General features: G+C 47.2%; 1 protein-coding gene across 1 annotated transcript in view; it reads left to right on the forward strand.

Annotated features, from left to right (window-relative positions):
- Positions 1-16,947, forward strand: part of mrvi1 (murine retrovirus integration site 1 homolog) — a 191,478-nt gene that overhangs the window by 137,669 nt on the left and 36,862 nt on the right. Inside the window, exons 15-18 of the mRNA XM_067993604.1 lie at positions 2,403-2,433; positions 3,791-3,931; positions 6,563-6,694; positions 10,781-10,934. Of these exons, the coding sequence (XP_067849705.1) occupies positions 2,403-2,433; positions 3,791-3,931; positions 6,563-6,694; positions 10,781-10,934 (458 nt within the window). The remainder of the gene's footprint in view (positions 1-2,402; positions 2,434-3,790; positions 3,932-6,562; positions 6,695-10,780; positions 10,935-16,947) is intronic.

Here is a 16,947-nt window from a genome sequence, read left to right on the forward strand (position 1 = left end):
ATTTACTCATAAATGCAAAATCGGAATACCAGGGATTCTGAAAATCTGAAATTAAAACCGAAAATGCTGGAAACGCTCAGCGGGTCAGACAGCATCTGTGGAGAGAGAGAAACAGAGTTAATGTTTCAGGTGGATGACCTTTCATCGGAACTGGAAGGTGTTAGAGGTGAACAGATGTTTAAGCAAGTGCAGAGCTGGTGAAAAGCTCCCCCATTCTCTCCCCCTTTTCTCACTGGCCCTGTACTTGCATAAACGCTGTTCATTGGTCATCGACCTGAAACATTAACTCTGTTTCTCTCTCCACTCGCTGAGCGTCTCCAGCATTTTCTGTTTTTAATTACCTGAGTAATGGTCAGTCGGACAAGGTACCAGAGGACAGATATAACCAGGAGGGAGGTGGCCCATACAGCTAATGCAACTAGTACCAGAACTGAGAGGTTAGACCTATCAGGAAAGATTGAACAGGCTGGGGCTCTTTTCTCCAGAAAAGACAAGACTGAGGGGTGACCTGATGGAGGTCTTTAAGATTATGAAAGGGTTCGATAGGATAGACGTAGAGAAGATGTTTCCAATTGTGGGGGAGACCAGAACTAGAGGCCATAAATTTAAGATAGTCACTAGTAAATAGGGAATTCAGGAGAAACTTCTTCACCAGGGAGTAGTGAGAATGTGGAACTCGCTACCCTACATCTACCTGGCTACCTAACCCGCTACCTGGCATCTACCCGACAATGTGGAAAATTGCCCAGGTATGTCCTCTCCACAAAAAGCAGGACAAATCCAATCCAGCCAATTACCGCCCCATCAGTTCACTCTCAATCATCAGCAAAGTGATGGAAGGTGTCGTCGACAGTGCTATCAAGCAGCACTTACTCACCAATAACCTGCTCACCGATGCTTAGTTTGGGTTCCGCCAGGACCACTCAGCTCCAGACCTCACTACAGCCTTGGTCCAAATATGGACAAAAGAGCTGAATTCCAGAGGTGAGTTGAGAGTGACTGCCCTTGATCAAGGCAGTACTTCACTGAGTGTGGCACGAAGGAGCCCTGGTAAAATTGAAGTCAATGGGAATCAGGGGGAAAACTCTCCAGTGGCTGGAGTCATACCTAGCACAAAGGAAGATGGTAGTGGTTGTTGGAGGCCAATCATCTCAGCCCCAGGACATCGCTGCAGGAGATCCTCAGGGTAGTGTCCTAGGCCCAACCATCTTCAGCTGCTTCATCAATGACCTTCCCTCCATCATAAGGTCAGAAATGGGGATGTTCGCTGATGATTGCACAGTGTTCAGTTCCTTCGCAACCCCTCAAATAATGAAGCAGTCCGAGCCCGCATGCAGCAAGACCTGGACAACATCCAGGCTTGGGCTCATAAGTGGCAAGTAACATTCGCACCAGACAAGTGCCAGGCAATGACCATCTCCAACAAGAGAGAGTCTAACCACCTCCCCTTGACATTCAACGGCATTACCATCGCCGAATCCCCCACCATCAACATCCTGGGGTTACCATTGATCAGAAACTTAACTGGACCAGCCATATAAATACTGTGGCTACGAGAGCAGGTCAGAGGCTGGGTATTCTGTGGCGAGTGACTCACCTCCTGACTCCCCAAAGCCTTTCCACCATCTACAAGGCACAAGTCAGGAGTGTGATGGAATACTCTCCACTTGCCTGGATGAGTGCAGCTCCAACAACACTCAAGAAGCTCGACACCATCCAAGATAAAGCAGCCCGCTTGATTGGCACCCCATCCACCACCCTAAACATTCACTCCCTTCACCACCGGCGCACTGTGGCTGCAGTGTGTACCATCCACAGGATGCACTGCAGCAACTCGCCAAGGCTTCTTCGACAGCACCTCCCAAACCCACGACCTCTACCACCTAGAAGGACAAGGGCAGCAGGCACATGGGAACAACACCACCTGCACGTTCCCCTCCAAGTCACACACCATCCCGACTTGGAAATATATCGGCCGTTCCTTCATCGTCGCTGGGTCAAAATCCTGGAACTCCCTTCCTAACAGCACTGTGGGAGAACCGTCACCACACGGACTGCAGCGGTTCAAGAAGGCGGCTCACCACCACCTTCTCAAGGGGCAATTAAGGATGGGCAATAAATGCCGGCCTCGCCAGCGACGCCCACATCCCATGAACGAATAAAAAAAAAATGGATGAAGTAGTTGAGGCGAATAGCATCGATACATTTAAGGGGAAGCTGGATAAACACATGAGGGAGAAAGGAATAGAAGGATATGTTGATAGGGTGAGATGAAGTAGGGAGGGAGGAGGCTCGTGTGGAGCATAAACACCGGGATAGACCAGTTGGGCCGAATGGCCTGTTTCTGTGCTGTAAATTCTATGCACTTCTATGTAACTTACAATTTCTCTTTATTTTTTCAGTTTGCCTCCTCTGACAGAGAAGGAAATTGAGGTGGGTGTCTTCTGTTTCCATGCCAACCGTGGTTTGAACTGTACTCGGGCTTAGCTCCATTAAAACATCCTCTTCCCATTGAAAATGTAAACCGCTCGAGTATAAATGCAACAAGACTTCCGTCAAAGGCCATTTCAAAGCCCCATGTGGGTATTTATGACGTTTCTTTCTGTATGAAGGCCAAAGGGCACATTCTTAACATCAGAAATAACTGGCCGCCTCTCACTGCTAAACATGTCTCCCAATCTCAGAGCTATGCTCCAACAGTCCAAACAAATCCAGTTCTAAGATGAGCAGTCTATTTAATCTCATCCTTTACAACACTCCCGGAGGAGGCCCCTGAAGTGCAGGATCAAAAGTCCGATTGCCACATTAAGGGGCTACTCCAGGATAACAACTGTAAAGGCAGTTTGCATTTATATAGCGCCTTTAAACCTAGAAAAGATGTCCCAAGACGCTTCACAGAAACTAAATGGCACAATTTTAAAAGGGAGTTGCAGGAACAAAGAGACCTGGGGGTGCACGTACACAAATCTTTGAAGGTGGCAGGACAAGTTGAGAAGGCTGTTTAAAAAAGACATACAGAATTCTTGGCTTCATTAATAGAGGCATAGAGTACAAAAGCAAGGAAGTTATGCTAAACCTTTATAAATCACTGGTTGGGCCTCAGCTGGAGTGTTGTGTCCAATTCTGGGCACCGCACTTTAGGAAAGATGTCAAGGCCTTGGAGAGGGTGCAGAGGAGATTTACTAGAATGGTTCCAGGGATGAGGGACCTCAGTTATGTGGAGAGACTGGAGAAGCTGGGATTGTTCTCCTTAGAGCAGAGAAGGTTAAGGGGAGATTTGATAGAGGTATTCAAAATCATGAAGGGTTTTGATAGAGTAAATAAGGAGAAACTGTTTCCAGTGGCAGGAGGGTCAGTAACCAGAGGACACAGATTTAAGATAATTGGCAAAAGAACCAGAGGGGGAGATGAGGAGAAATATTTTTACGCGGAGAGTTGTTCTGACCTGGAACGCGCTGCCTGAAAGGGCGGTGGAAGCAGATTCAATAATAACTTTCAAAAGGGAATTGGATAAATACTTGAAAAGGAAAAAATTACAGGGCTTGCGGGGGAAAGAGCAGGGGGGGAGAGTGGGACTAATTGGACAGCTCTTTCAAAGAGCCGGCACAGGCACGATGGGCCGAACGGCCTGTGCTGTAAGATTCTATGATAACAGCGGGGATATAACTCACACGGCGAGGAGGGGCACTCTCTGTACGGCATCACTGCTGCCGTGACTCGCCTGTGTGTGTGTGTGTGTGTGTGTGGGAGGGGTCGTCTCATTTCCCCAGTCTTATTTGTCTCCCTACAGAACACGTTTATACAGCTGTCCCTGGCATTTAAAAATGACAGCTACACACTGGAAACCAGGCTGGGCCTGGCAGAGAGGGAGAGGAACCTGGCCGAGGACAACACGGAAAAGGAGCTGGAAAATTTCAAAGCTGAGATGAAGGTGAGGTTTGTTGCCCAGGATGGACCCACTAATATCGGCCCTCCCGCACTCATCGGGGGGGAATCACCTTAACCTAACCCGCCCGGTCGAACGCCCGTTCCGATTTTACGTCCCATTGAACTCAGCCGGCAGACCCAAACCCGTCCCGTTCCCCCCCCCCGTGGGGCAGGTTAGATTAAAATGACCCCTGTCGTGTTTTTGTATCACAGTCTCTCTTAGGGGTCCGATTCGACCAGCAACCTCAGTGCGCTCCCCAGTGGTCAGCCTTTGTGTGGGAGTCCGGACAAGGAGAGTTGGCAAAATATTACACAGCCTGCATTTATATAGCGCCTTTAACGTGGTGAAACGCCCCCAAGGCGCTTCACAGGAGCGATCATCAAACAAAAATTTGACACCGAGCCACATAAGGAGATATTAGGGACAGGTGACCAAAAGCTCGGTCGAAGAGGTAGGTTTTAAGGAGCGTCTTAAAGGAGGAGAGAGAGGCGGAGAGGTTTAGGGAGGGGATTCCAGAGCTTAGGGTCGAGGTAGCTGAAGGCACGGCCGCCAATGGTGGAGCGATGGGAGTGGAGGATGCGTAAGAGGCCGGAATTGGAGGAAAGCGTCACAGCCAATGAAGTACTTTTTTGAGATGTGGCCACTGTTGTAATGGCGGGGAAACACGGCGAGCCGGTTTGCGCACAGCAAGATCCCACAAACAGCAAGGCGGTAACAAACCGGGAAGAGGGAGCATCGCAGCCCAGTCCGATCCTATCCCAACTCAACATTCACACGCACCGATCCGGAGCGTAGCGACATCGCTGATTGGCAGACGGTCAGCGCCCTCCATCTTACAGGCTGCGTCTTTCCCAGAGAGCTGTCACAGAGCGAGTCCGAGTTCTCCCATTGACGGCGATACCGACATGTTCAAAGCGTCGCTACCAGTGTCAGAAAAAGGCCAATCGGAAAGGCCAGGCTGAAATATCTTTTGTACGTGGTACAGAATAATAAAAAAAACCGACAAACTTTTCCCCTTTTACTGAAGTGGGAGCTCACAGCTCTACGATCACCGGGGTCTGATTACTTCTTGTTAGAGACTCAGACTTCCATCTCTCCAGGGCCTTTGACAACCTCAGGACTGGGAAGATTGGGTTTGTTTTCCTTGGAGCAGAGGAGGCTGAGGGGGGACATGATTGAGGTGTACAAAATTATGAGGGGCACAGATAGGATGGATACTAAGGAGCTTTTTCCCTTCGTTGAGGGTTCTATAACAAGGGGACATAGATTCAAGGTAAAAGGCGGGAGGTTTAGAGGGGATTTGAGAAAGAACTTTTTCACCCAGAGGGTGGTTGGAGTCTGGAACTCACTGCCTGAAAGGGTTGTGGAGGCAGGAACCCTCACAACATTCAAGAAGCATTTGGATGAGCACTTGAAATGCCATAGCATACAAGGCTACGGACCAAATGCTGGAATATGGGATTAGAGTAGACAGGGCTGATGGCCGGCGCGGACACGATGGGCCGAAGGGCCTCTATCCGTGCTGTATGACTCTATGACTCTATGACGTTCCAAAGCGCTTTACAGCCAATGAAGTACCTTTGAAATGTGGTCACTGTTGTAATGGAGGGAAACCCGGCAGCCAATTTCCACACAGCAAGATCCCACAAACAGCAATGAGATAAATGACCGGATTATCTGGTTTTAGGAGTTGGCTTTAGGGATAAATGTCATCCCAGGATATGACAGCGAGGGATGGCAGCTATCATTATCGGGAGCCAATGTACACTCCTGTAATATGGATCCAATGAATCGATTCCGAGTGAGATACAACAAACTTGCATTTATTTAGCACCTTTAACTTCCCAAGGCTATAGGGGGATAGAATATAAAAACAGGGAGGTATTGCTGCAGTTATATAAGGTATTGGTGAGACCGCACCTGGAATACTGCATACAGTTTTGGTCTCCATACTTAAGAAAAGACATACTTGCTCTCGAGGCAGTACAAAGAAGGTTCACTCGGTTAATCCCGGGGATGAGGGGGCGGACATATGAGGAGAGGTTGAGTAGATTGGGACTCTACTCATTGGAGTTCAGAAGAATGAGAGGCGATCTTATTGAAACATATAAGATTGTGAAGGGGCTTGATCGGGTGGATGCGGTAAGGATGTTCCCAAGGATGGGTGAAACTAGAACTAGGGGGCGTAATCTTAGAATAAGGGGCTGCTCTTTCAAAACTGAGATGAGGAGAAACTTCTTCACTCAGAGGGTAGTAGGTCTGTGGAATTTGCTGCCCCAGGAAGCTGTGGAAGCTACATCATTAAATAAATTTATAACAGAAATAGACAGTTTCCTGGAAGTAAAGGGAATTAGGGGTTACGGGGAGCGGGCAGGAAATTGGACATGAATTTAGATTTGAGGTTAGGATCAGATCAGCCATGATCTTATTGAATGGCGGAGCAGGCTCGAGGGGCCGATTGGCCTACTCCTGCTCCTATTTCTTATGTTCTTATCACAGGAGCGTAAATCAGACAAAACATGAGGTATGGTTTCCGCGGCTGGGGGGGAAGGAATTTTAATGTTCAGCGCGTTGGGAAAACTGTACAGATTAGTGGAGCTAACTCCTAACCTTTGAATCCCATTTAACCACCAGACCTCGACCTCACTCTGGGTGCACTCTGACCATCGAGATGCCCACCAGAGGCTCCTGGAGACCATTGCCGTGCTGCAACGCTTGGCGACCAGACTCTCTGGCCGCGCTGAGATGGTGGGAGCCGTTCGACAGGTGAGCGCTGGCTGAGCAACTGTGAGAATTTAGGCCAAACAAGCACCTCCTTCCCACCATATCCCTCGATCCCTTCTCCCTCCAGAACGACATCTGATTGGCCCATTTCAGTTGGACAGTGTCCTTGTTGAGAGACGATTCCAGTTTAATAAATTGGGGTGGACCGGGGAACACGAGTTTAAGCTATGGAAGAGTGGGAATAGACTGGGTGTTGGGCGGTTCCTCTTTTCCCAGAGAGTAGTGAGTCTCCGGAATGTGTTGCCGGCTGGTGTGGGGGGAGCTGACTCCCTGCCTTCGAGAGGGAGCTGGACCAGTTCCTGACTGGGATAAATCCAGGTCTTTACTTTTCCAATGAAATCAGCTCCAATTTTATTATTCGTTCTCTGGATGTGAGCATCGCTGGCATAAGAACATAGAATCATAGAAAGGTTACAACACGGAAGGAGGCCATGCGGCCCATCGAGTCTGTGCCGGCTCTGTGCAAGAGCAATCCAGCTAGTCCCACCTCCCCCCGCCCTTTCCCCGTAGCCCTGCAAATATTTTCCTTTCAAGTACTTATCCAGTTCCCTTTTGAAGGCCATGATTGAATCTGCCTCCACCACCCCTTCGGGCAGTGCATTCCAGATCCTAACCACTCGCTGTGTAAAAAAGTTTTTCCTCAAGTCACCTTTGGTTCTTTTGCCAATCACCTTAAATCTATGTCCTCTGGTTCTTGACCCTTCCGCCAATGGGAACAGTTTCTCTCTATCTACTCTGTCCAGACCCTTCATGATTTTGAATACCTCGATCAAATCTCCTCTCAACCTTCTCTGTTCCAAGGAGAACAATCCCAGCTTCTCCAGTCTATCCAGGTAACTAAAGTCCCTCATCCCTGGAATAATTCTAGTAAATCTCTTCTGCACCCTCTCTAAGGCCTTCACATCTTTCCTAAAGTGCGGTGCCCAGAACTGGACACAGTACTCCAGTTGTGGCCGAACCAGTGTTTTATAAAGGTTCAACATGACTTCCTTGCTTTTGTACTCTAAGCTTCTATTTATAAAGCCCAGGATCCCGTCTGCTTTTTCAACTGCTTTCTCAACATAAGAACATAAGAACAAGGAGCAGGAGTAGGCCATATGGCCCCTCGAGCCTGCTCCACCATTCAGTCAGATCATGGCTGATCTTCGACCTCAACTCCACTTTCCCGCCCGATCCCCAGATCCCTTGATTCCCCAAGAGTCCAAAAATCTATCAATCTCAGCCTTGAATATATTCAACGACTCAGCATCCACAGCCCTCTGGGGTAGAGAATTCCAAAGATTTACAAACCCTCTGCATGAAGAAATTCTTCCTCATCTCAATCTTAAAAGGCCGACCCCTTACCCTGAGACTATACCCCCTAGTTCTAGACTCTCCAGCCAGGGGAAACAATCTCTCAGCATCTACCCTGTCAAGCCCCCCTCAGAGTCTGATATGTTTCAATGAGATCACCTCTCATTCTTCTAAACTCCAGAGAGTATCGGCCCATTCTACTCAATCTCTCCTCATAGGACAACAATCTCATCCCAGGAATTAATCTAGTGAACCTTCGTTGCACCGCCTCCAAGACAAGTATATCCTTCCTTAGATAATGAGACCAAAACTGTACACAGTACTCCAGGTGTGGTCTCTCCAATGCCCTGTACAACTTAGTAAGACTTCCTTCCTCGTGTACTCTAACCCCTTTCCTAATTGCTCGCTGTACCTGCATGTTAACTTTTTGTGTTTCTTGTATGAGGACACCCAAATCTCTCTGAACACCAACATTTAATAGTTTCTCACCGTTTAAAAAATATTCTGTTTTTCTATTCTTCCTACCAAAGTGAATAACCTCCCATTTCCCCATATTATACTCCATCTGCCACCTTCTTGCCCACTCACTTAACCTGTCTATATCACTTTGCAGACTCTTTGTGTCCTCCTCACGGCTTACTTTCCCACCTTGCTTTGTATCATCAGCAAACTTGGATCCATTACACTCGGTCCCTGCATCTAAGTCATTAATATAGATTGTAAATAGCTGAGGCCCGAGCACTGATCCTTGTGGTACCCCACTAGTTACAGCCTGCCAACCTGAGAATGACCCGTTTATCCCTACTCCCTGTTTTCTGCCGGTTCACCAATCCTCTATCCATGATAATATGTTACTCCCAACCCCATGAGCCCTTATCTTGTGTAACAACCTTTTATGTGGCACCTTATCGAATGCCTTTTGAAAATCCAAATATACGACATCCACTGGGTCCCCTTTATCCACCCTGCTAGTTACATCCTCAAAAAACTCTAATAAATTTGTCAAACACGATTTCCCTTTCATAAAACCATGTTGACTCTGCCTAATCATATTATAATTTTCTAAATGACCTGTTACCACTTCCTTAATAATGGATTCCAGCATTTTCCCAATGACCGATGTCAGGCTAACTGGCCTGTAGTTCCCTGTTTTCTCTCTCCCTCCCTTCTTGAATAGCGGGGTTACATTTGCTGCCTTCCAATCCACTGGGACCGTTCTGGAATCTAGAGAATTTTGGAAGATCACAACCAATGCATCCACTATCTCTGCAGCCACCTCTTTTAGAACCCTGGGATTTAGGCCATCAGGTCCAGGGGATTTATCGGCTTTTAGTCCCATTAGTTTCTCCAGTACTTTTTCTCTACTGATATTAATTACTTTAAGTTCCTCACTCTCATTGGACCCTTGGTTCCCCACTATTTCCGATATGTTTTTTGTATCTTCTACTGTGAAGACGGATACAAAATACTTGTTTAACTCATCTGCCATTTCCTTATTCCCCATTATAATTTCTCCTGTCTCAGCCTCTAAGGGACCGACGTTTACTTTTGCTGCTCTCTTCCTTTTTACATACTTGTAGAAGCTCTTACAGTTTGTTTTTATATTTCTCGCTAGTTTACTTTCATATCCTATTTTCATCAATTTTTTGGTCATCCTTTGCTGGTTTCGAAAACTCTCCCAATCCTCAGGCTTACGACTCCTCTTGGCAACATTATAGGCCTCTTCTTTTAATCTAATACTCTCCTTAACTTCTTTAGTTAGCTCCGAGTGGATCACCTTTCCTGTGGAGTTTTTATTTCTCAATGGAATGTGTATTTGTTTAGAATATTGAAATATTTCTTTAAATGTTTGCCATGTTTATCAATCATCATACCCTTTAATCTAATTTCCCAATTTACCTCAGCCAACTCGCCCCTCTTACCTATGTAATTGGCTTTATTGAAGTTTAAGACTCTAGTTTCTGACTTAAGTACGTCACTCTCAAACTCAATGTGAAATTCTATCATATTATGATCACTCTTCCCCAGAGGATCTTTTAGTGTGAGATTACTGATTGACCCTATCTCATTACACAAGGCAAGATCTGAAATAACCTGTTCCCTGGTTGGCCGGCAATTTTTACCCTGAGAAGGTGGTGGTGGGCCTTCTCCTCCAAAAGTGTTTTTTGATACAACTGAAGGATTTGCTGGGCCACTTCAGAGGGGACACCGAGGGAGGAGAAACCGAGGGCAGGGAGACCGAGGGCGGGGAAAATGAGGGAGGGGAAACCAAGATTGGGGAAACTGAGGGAGAGGACACCAAGGTTGGGGAAAGAGGGGAAACTGAGGGAGAGGAGACCGAGGGCAGGGAAAATGAGGGAGAGGAATATATCCTTCCTGAGGTGCGGTGCCCAGAAGTGAACACAATACTCCAAATGGGGTCTAACCAGAGCTCTGTACAACTGAAGGATAACGTCCACCCCGTTGTATTCCGGCCCCCCCTTAAAATAAAGACCAGCATTCCATTAGCCTTTTTAATTATTTTGTGCACCTGTCCACTAACTTTTAATGATTTCTATACTTGGACCCCTAAATCTCTCTGCTCCTCCACAGCTCCCAGTTTCTCACCATTTAGAAAATACCCTGATCGATCTTTCTTAGGTCCAAAGTGGAGCCCGCACTGGGCTCCATCCGTCGCAGTTTTTTGCCCACTCACTTAATCTCTCAATGTCCCTTTGCGTGGAGTTTTTTGATGTGCGCCCTTGGATAATCTGGGGGTGCGTTACGTGTTTGCAGGAGAGACGGATGTCCAAGGCCACTGAGGTCATGATGCAGTACGTGGAGAACTTGAAGAGAATGTACGAGAAGGATCACGCCGAGCTAACGGAATTCAAGAAGCTGGCCAATCAGAACTCGAATCGCAGCTACGGCCCGTACGGAGACAATGGCGGTAGGAGCACTTAGCTCTCTCTGAGTTCTGGGTCTGCCGCAAAAAGACCGTCGGTTTGTGATAGCAGTGAGCTCGTTCCTGGTGTTTATCCTAATGTATCTTGGTGTTATCCTGTTCCTGGTGTTATCCTGGTGTAATTCGAGTATCATCCTAGTGTTATCCTGCACCTAGAATCATAGAGAGGTTACGGGACAGAAGGAGGCCATTCGGCCCATCGAGTCTGTGCTGGATCTCTGCAAGGGCAATCCAGTTAGTCCCACTCCCCCGCCCTATCCCCGTAGCCCTGCAAATTTATTCCATTCAAGTGCTTATCCAGTTCCCTTTTGAAGGCCATTATTGAATCTGCCTCCACCACCCCCTCGGGCAGTGCATTCCAGATCCTAACCACTCGCTGTGTAAAAAAGTTTTTCCTCATGTGGCCTTTGGTTCTTTTACCAATCACCTTAAATCTATGTCCTCTGGTTTTTGACCCTTCCGGCAATGGGAACAGTTTCTCTCTATCTACTCTGTCCAGACCCTTCATGATTTTGAATAGGAACATAGGAACAGGAGTAGGCCATTCGGCCCCTCGTGCCTGCTCCGCCATTTGATAAGATCATGGCTGATCTGTGATCTAACTCCATATACCTGCCTTTGGCCCATATCCCTTAATACCTTTGGTTGCCAAAAAGCTATCTATCTCAGATTTAAATTTAGCAATTGAGCTAGTATCAATTGCCGTTTGCGGAAGAGAGTTCCAAACTTCTACCACCCTTTGTGTGTAGAAATGTTTTCTAATCTCGCTCCTGAAAGGTCTGGCTCTAATTTTTAGACTGTGCCCCCTACTCCTAGAATCCCCAACCAGCGGAAATAGTTTCTCTCTATCCACCCTATCTGTTCCCCTTAATATCTTATAAACTTCGATCAGATCACCGCTTAACCTTCTAAACTCCAGAGAATAAAACCCCAATTTGTGTAATCTCTCCTCGTAACTTAACCCTTGAAGTCCAGGAATCATTCTAGTAAACCTACGTTGCACTCCCTCCAAGGCCAATATGTCCTTCCGAAGGTGCGGTGCCCAGAACTGCTCACAGTACTCCAGGTGTGGTCTAACCAGGGTTTTGTATAGCTGCAGCATAACTTCTGCCCCCTTGTACTCCAGTCCTCGAGATATAAAGGCCAGCATTCCATTAGCCTTCTTGATTATTTTCTGCACCTGTTCATGACACTTCAATGATCTATGTACCTGAACCCCTAAGTCCCTTTGGACATCCACTGTTTTTAACTTTTTACCATTTAGAAAGTACCCTGTTCTATCCTTTTTTGATCCAAAGTAATCGTTCAACATGTCTGCCATTTCCCCATTGTCAATGACAATATCCCCACTTTCAGTTTTTAAGGGGCCAACACTGCTCCTGACCACCCTCTTTTTCCTAATATAACTATAAAAGTTCTTCGTATTGGTTTTGATATCCCTTGCGAGTTTCTTTTCATACTCTCTTTTTGTGACCCTTTGTTGATCTTTGTATCTTTCCCATTCACCAGGATCTGTGCCATTTTTTGCCTTTTTGTATGTCCTTTCCTTATGTCTTATACTGTCTCTTACCTCTTTAGTTGTCCATGGCTGTTTTTTTTTGGCAAGTAGAGTTCTTGCCCCTCGGGTATAAACCGATTCTGTATCGCGTTAAATGTTTCTTTAAACATTTCCCACTGATCATCAGTCGTTTTACCCATTAACAGATTTGCCCAGTTTACTGTGGACAGTCTCTGTCTCATCCCATTGAAGTCGGCCTTGCCCAAATCTAGAATCTTAGCAGCTGATTCACTTTTTTCCCTTTCAAACACGACCTTGAACTCGATCATGTTATGATCACTATTGGATAGATGTTCACGCACAGTTAAGCCGTTAACTAAATCTGGTTCATTACTCATTACTAAATCTGGTATGGCTTGCCCCCTTGTTGCCTCTGGGACATACTGCTGTGGAAAACTATCCCGGACACACTCAAGAAATTCACTACCTTTCTGACAGTTGCTAGTCTGCTTTTCCCAATCTATGTGAAGGTTAAAGTCCCCCATTAAGACCACTATGCCTTCATTAGTTTGATCAGCTTCAATTTTACAACCCTATGAAGAGGAGTCATATCTATTACAGGTTAAGGGGAGATTTAATAGAGGTGATCAAAATATCAGGGGTTTTGATAGAGTAAATAGAGAGAAAGTGTTTCCAGTGGCAGGAGGGTCGGTAACCAGAGGACACAGATTTCGTAAGAAAGCCAGAGGGGAGATGAGGAGAATTTATTTTTACGCAGCGAGTTGTTCTGATCTGGAATGCGCTGCCTGAAAGGGCGGTGGAAGCAGATTCAATAAATATCTTCCAATTGGATAAATACTTGAAAAGGAAAAATTTGCAGGGCTGTGGGGAAAGAGCAGCGGGGAGTGGGACTAATTGGACAGCTCTTTCAAAGAGCCGGCACAGGCACGATGGGCCGAACGGCCTCCTTCTGTGCTGTATGATTCTATGAATTGGGTTGTGTCACAATAAGATGCCCACAAAACGTCACAAAAGTCCTTCACCTGAGTTTAGCTGTTTAAAAATTCCTGAACACCACACACACACACACACACACGCACACACACACACACACACACACACACACACACGCACACACACACACGGGACATCGGGAATTCTGCACACACTTCTTTGACGAGCAGTTTCGCCCAGTTTCACAAAGGTCATCGCCTGATAGTATGGAGAACGGCAGCTGATACACAGGCCGGTGACACAATGTGGGGTCTCACACACCTTCAGGGGCGGATTAAGGGGGAATTCACAGAGCCGTAGAATGGTACAGCACAGAAACTCTCAACTTGGCGGATCATCAATAATAAGTTCCATTTATTATATCGTGCCTTTAACGCGGAATAACGTCCCCAGGCATGTCGCAGAGCGTGTAAGTGTGAACAGACGCCGAGCCAAAGGAGGAGGGGAGACCGAGAGCTCGGTCAAAGAGGTGGGTTTTAAGGCGAGTCTTATAGGAGGAGAGAGAGGTAGAGAGGGGAGGTGGTTGGACTCACTCTTGTTGGAGACAGTCATTGCCTTTGTGTGAGGAAGTGCTTCCTGACATCATCTCCGAACGGCCGAACTCTAATTTCAAGGCTGTGCCCCCTTGTTCTGGACTCCCCACCAGAGAAAATTTGTTTCTCTCTCTCTACCCTATCAACACCTTTAATCATCTTAAACACCTCAATTAGATCACCCCTTAATCTTCTATACTCGAGGGAATACAATTATTTATCAAATAGAATTTACTACAATTAGTAAAAGGATGTAAAAGTGCAACAAGTTTGGACGCCTTGATCGTCAATGTTGACTTTCGATGTGCTTTTACTTCCTGAATTTGGAAGGGAGGAGCAGAGTGACTCATAGGGGAATTCCAGAGCTTAGGGCCCGGGCAGCTGAAGGCACGGCCGCCAATGGTGGAGCGATGGAAATCAGGGGATGGGCAAGAGGCCGGAATCGGAGGAGCGCAGAGATCTCGGAGGGTTGTAGGGGCTGGAGGAGGTTACAGAGATAGGGAGGGGGGCGAGGCCGCAGAGGGATTTAAACAGAAGGATGAGGATTTTAAATTTTAAGGAGTTGGGGGAACCGGAAGCCGATGTAGGTCAGGGGTGATGGGTGAACAAGACTTGGTTTAAGATAGGAAATGAACAGCAGAGTTTTGGATGAGCTCAAGTTTATGGAGGGTGGAAGATGGGAGGCCGGCCAGGAGAGCATTGGAATAGTCTAGACTAGCGGTAACAAAGGCACGGATGAGGGTTTCAGCAGCAGATGAGCTGAGGCAGGGGCGGAGACGGGCGGTGTTACGGAGGGGGAAGTAGGCGGTCTTGGTGATGGAGCGGATATGGGGTCGGAAGCTGATCTCAGGGTCAAATAGGACGCCAAGGTTGTGAACGGCCTGGTTCAGCCTCAGATAGGGGCCGGGGAGAGGGGGGTAGAATCAGTGGCGAGAATTCATGGATTGTAGTGAGGGTCGAACGATGGCTTCAGTCGTAATGAAAAAGAGCTGAAGGAATGAGAGACAGTGACATTGGGTGGGGGGACAGAGCGAGAGAGAGAGAGAGAGGCATAAGAATCATAGGATGTAACAGCACAGATACAGGCCAACTAGTCTCGATCAGTATTTCTTTCCCCCGATGAGTCACTCTGCTCCTCCCTTCCAAATTCAGGAAGTAAAAGCACATCGAAAGTCAAGATTGACGATCAAGGCGTCCAAACTTCTTGTACTTTTACATCCTTTTACTAATTGTAGTAAATTCTATTTGAAAAATAATTGTATTCCCTCAAGTATAGAAGATTAAGGGGTGATCTAATTGAGGTGTTTAAGATGATTAAAGGTGTTGATAGGGTAGAGAGAGAGAAACAAATTTCCTCTGGTGGGGAGTTCAGAACAAGAGGGCACAGCCTGGAAATTAGAGTTGGGCCGTTCAGAGATGATGTCTCTGGAGGCAATGACCAGGCAATGACCATCTCCAACAAGAGAGAGTCTAACCACCTGCCCTTGACATTCAATGGCATTACCATCGCCGACTCCCCCACCATCAACATCCTGGGGGTCACCATTGACCAGAAACTTAACTGGACCAGCCATATAAATACTGTGGCTACAAGAGCAGGTCAGAGGCTGGGTATTCTGCGGCGAGTGACTCACCTCCTGACTCCCCAAAGCCCTTCCACCATCTACAAGGCACAAGTCAGGAGTGTGATGGAATACTCTCCACTTGCTTGGATGAGTGCAGCTCCAACAACACTCAAGAAGCTCAACACCATCCAGGACAAAGCAGCCCGCTTGATTGGCACCCCATCCACCACCCTAAACATTCACTCCCTTCACCACCGGCGCACTGTGGCTGCAGTGTGTACCATCCACAGGATGCACTGCAGCAACTCGCCAAGGCTTCTTCGACAGCACCTCCCAAACCCGCGACCTCTACCACCTAGAAGGACAAGAGCAGCAGGCACATGGGAACAACACCACCTGCACGTTCCCCTCCAAGTCACACACCATCCCGACTTGGAAATATATCGGCCGTTCCTTTATCGTCGCTGGGTCAAAATCCTGGAACTCCCTTCCTAACAGCACTGTGGGAGAACCGTCACCACACGGACTGCAGCGGTTCAAGAAGGCGGCTCACCACCACCTTCTCAAGGGGCAATTAGGGATGGGCAATAAAAGCCGGCCTCGCCAGCGACGCCCACATCCCACGAACGAATAAAAAAAAGGGTAGTGGAAATCTGGAACTCTCTCCCCCAAAAAGCTGTTGAGGCTGGGGGTCAATTGAAAATTTCAAGATGGAGATTGATCGATCTTTGTTAGACGAGGGTATCAAAGGTTACGGAACTAAGGAGGGTTAATGGAGTTAAAATACAGATTAGCCATGATCTGATTGAATGACGGAACAGGCTGGAGGGGCTGAATGGCCTCTGTTCCTGGGTAAGTGCAGTCAGAGTTTAAGTGAGGAGGTCGTTTATTTTCTGACTCCGGTGCTTTGAAAGGTTTTGCGAGGCCACAAGTAATTTACAGCATTCCGTTTGTTGTCCAGATTTGCCGGATTGTAAATGCTGTCCCCCTCACTCAACGTCAAATAGTTTAGCTTCGTGGAATTCCTTCTGCCTCTCCCTCCCAGCGCCCGCTAGTAGCTACTAATGTCACCTCCAGAGCCTCCCCTCTTGCGCACTGCCTGACGCCAATCATCGGGAGATCGGCTGGCCGGTCTACCAGTGCGGGGGATGGGGAGTGGAGGAATTAACATCCAATAAATTGTGATAGACAACTGGCCAGTACAGATCAGCGTGCCTCATCTCTCCCGTCAAAGTGATGCATCTCGATAAAGGGCTTTTAAAAAATGCCAAAAGAACACAGTGTGGGAGCAGTGGGAATGTATTAGGAACATAGGAACAGGAGTAAGGCCATTCAGCCCCTCGTGCCTGCTCCACCATTTGATAAGATCATGGCTGATCTGTGATCTA

The sequence above is a fragment of the Heptranchias perlo genome, chromosome 12 (genome assembly GCF_035084215.1).
Source record: "Heptranchias perlo isolate sHepPer1 chromosome 12, sHepPer1.hap1, whole genome shotgun sequence".
In the NCBI taxonomy this organism is placed as follows: domain Eukaryota; kingdom Metazoa; phylum Chordata; class Chondrichthyes; order Hexanchiformes; family Hexanchidae; genus Heptranchias; species Heptranchias perlo.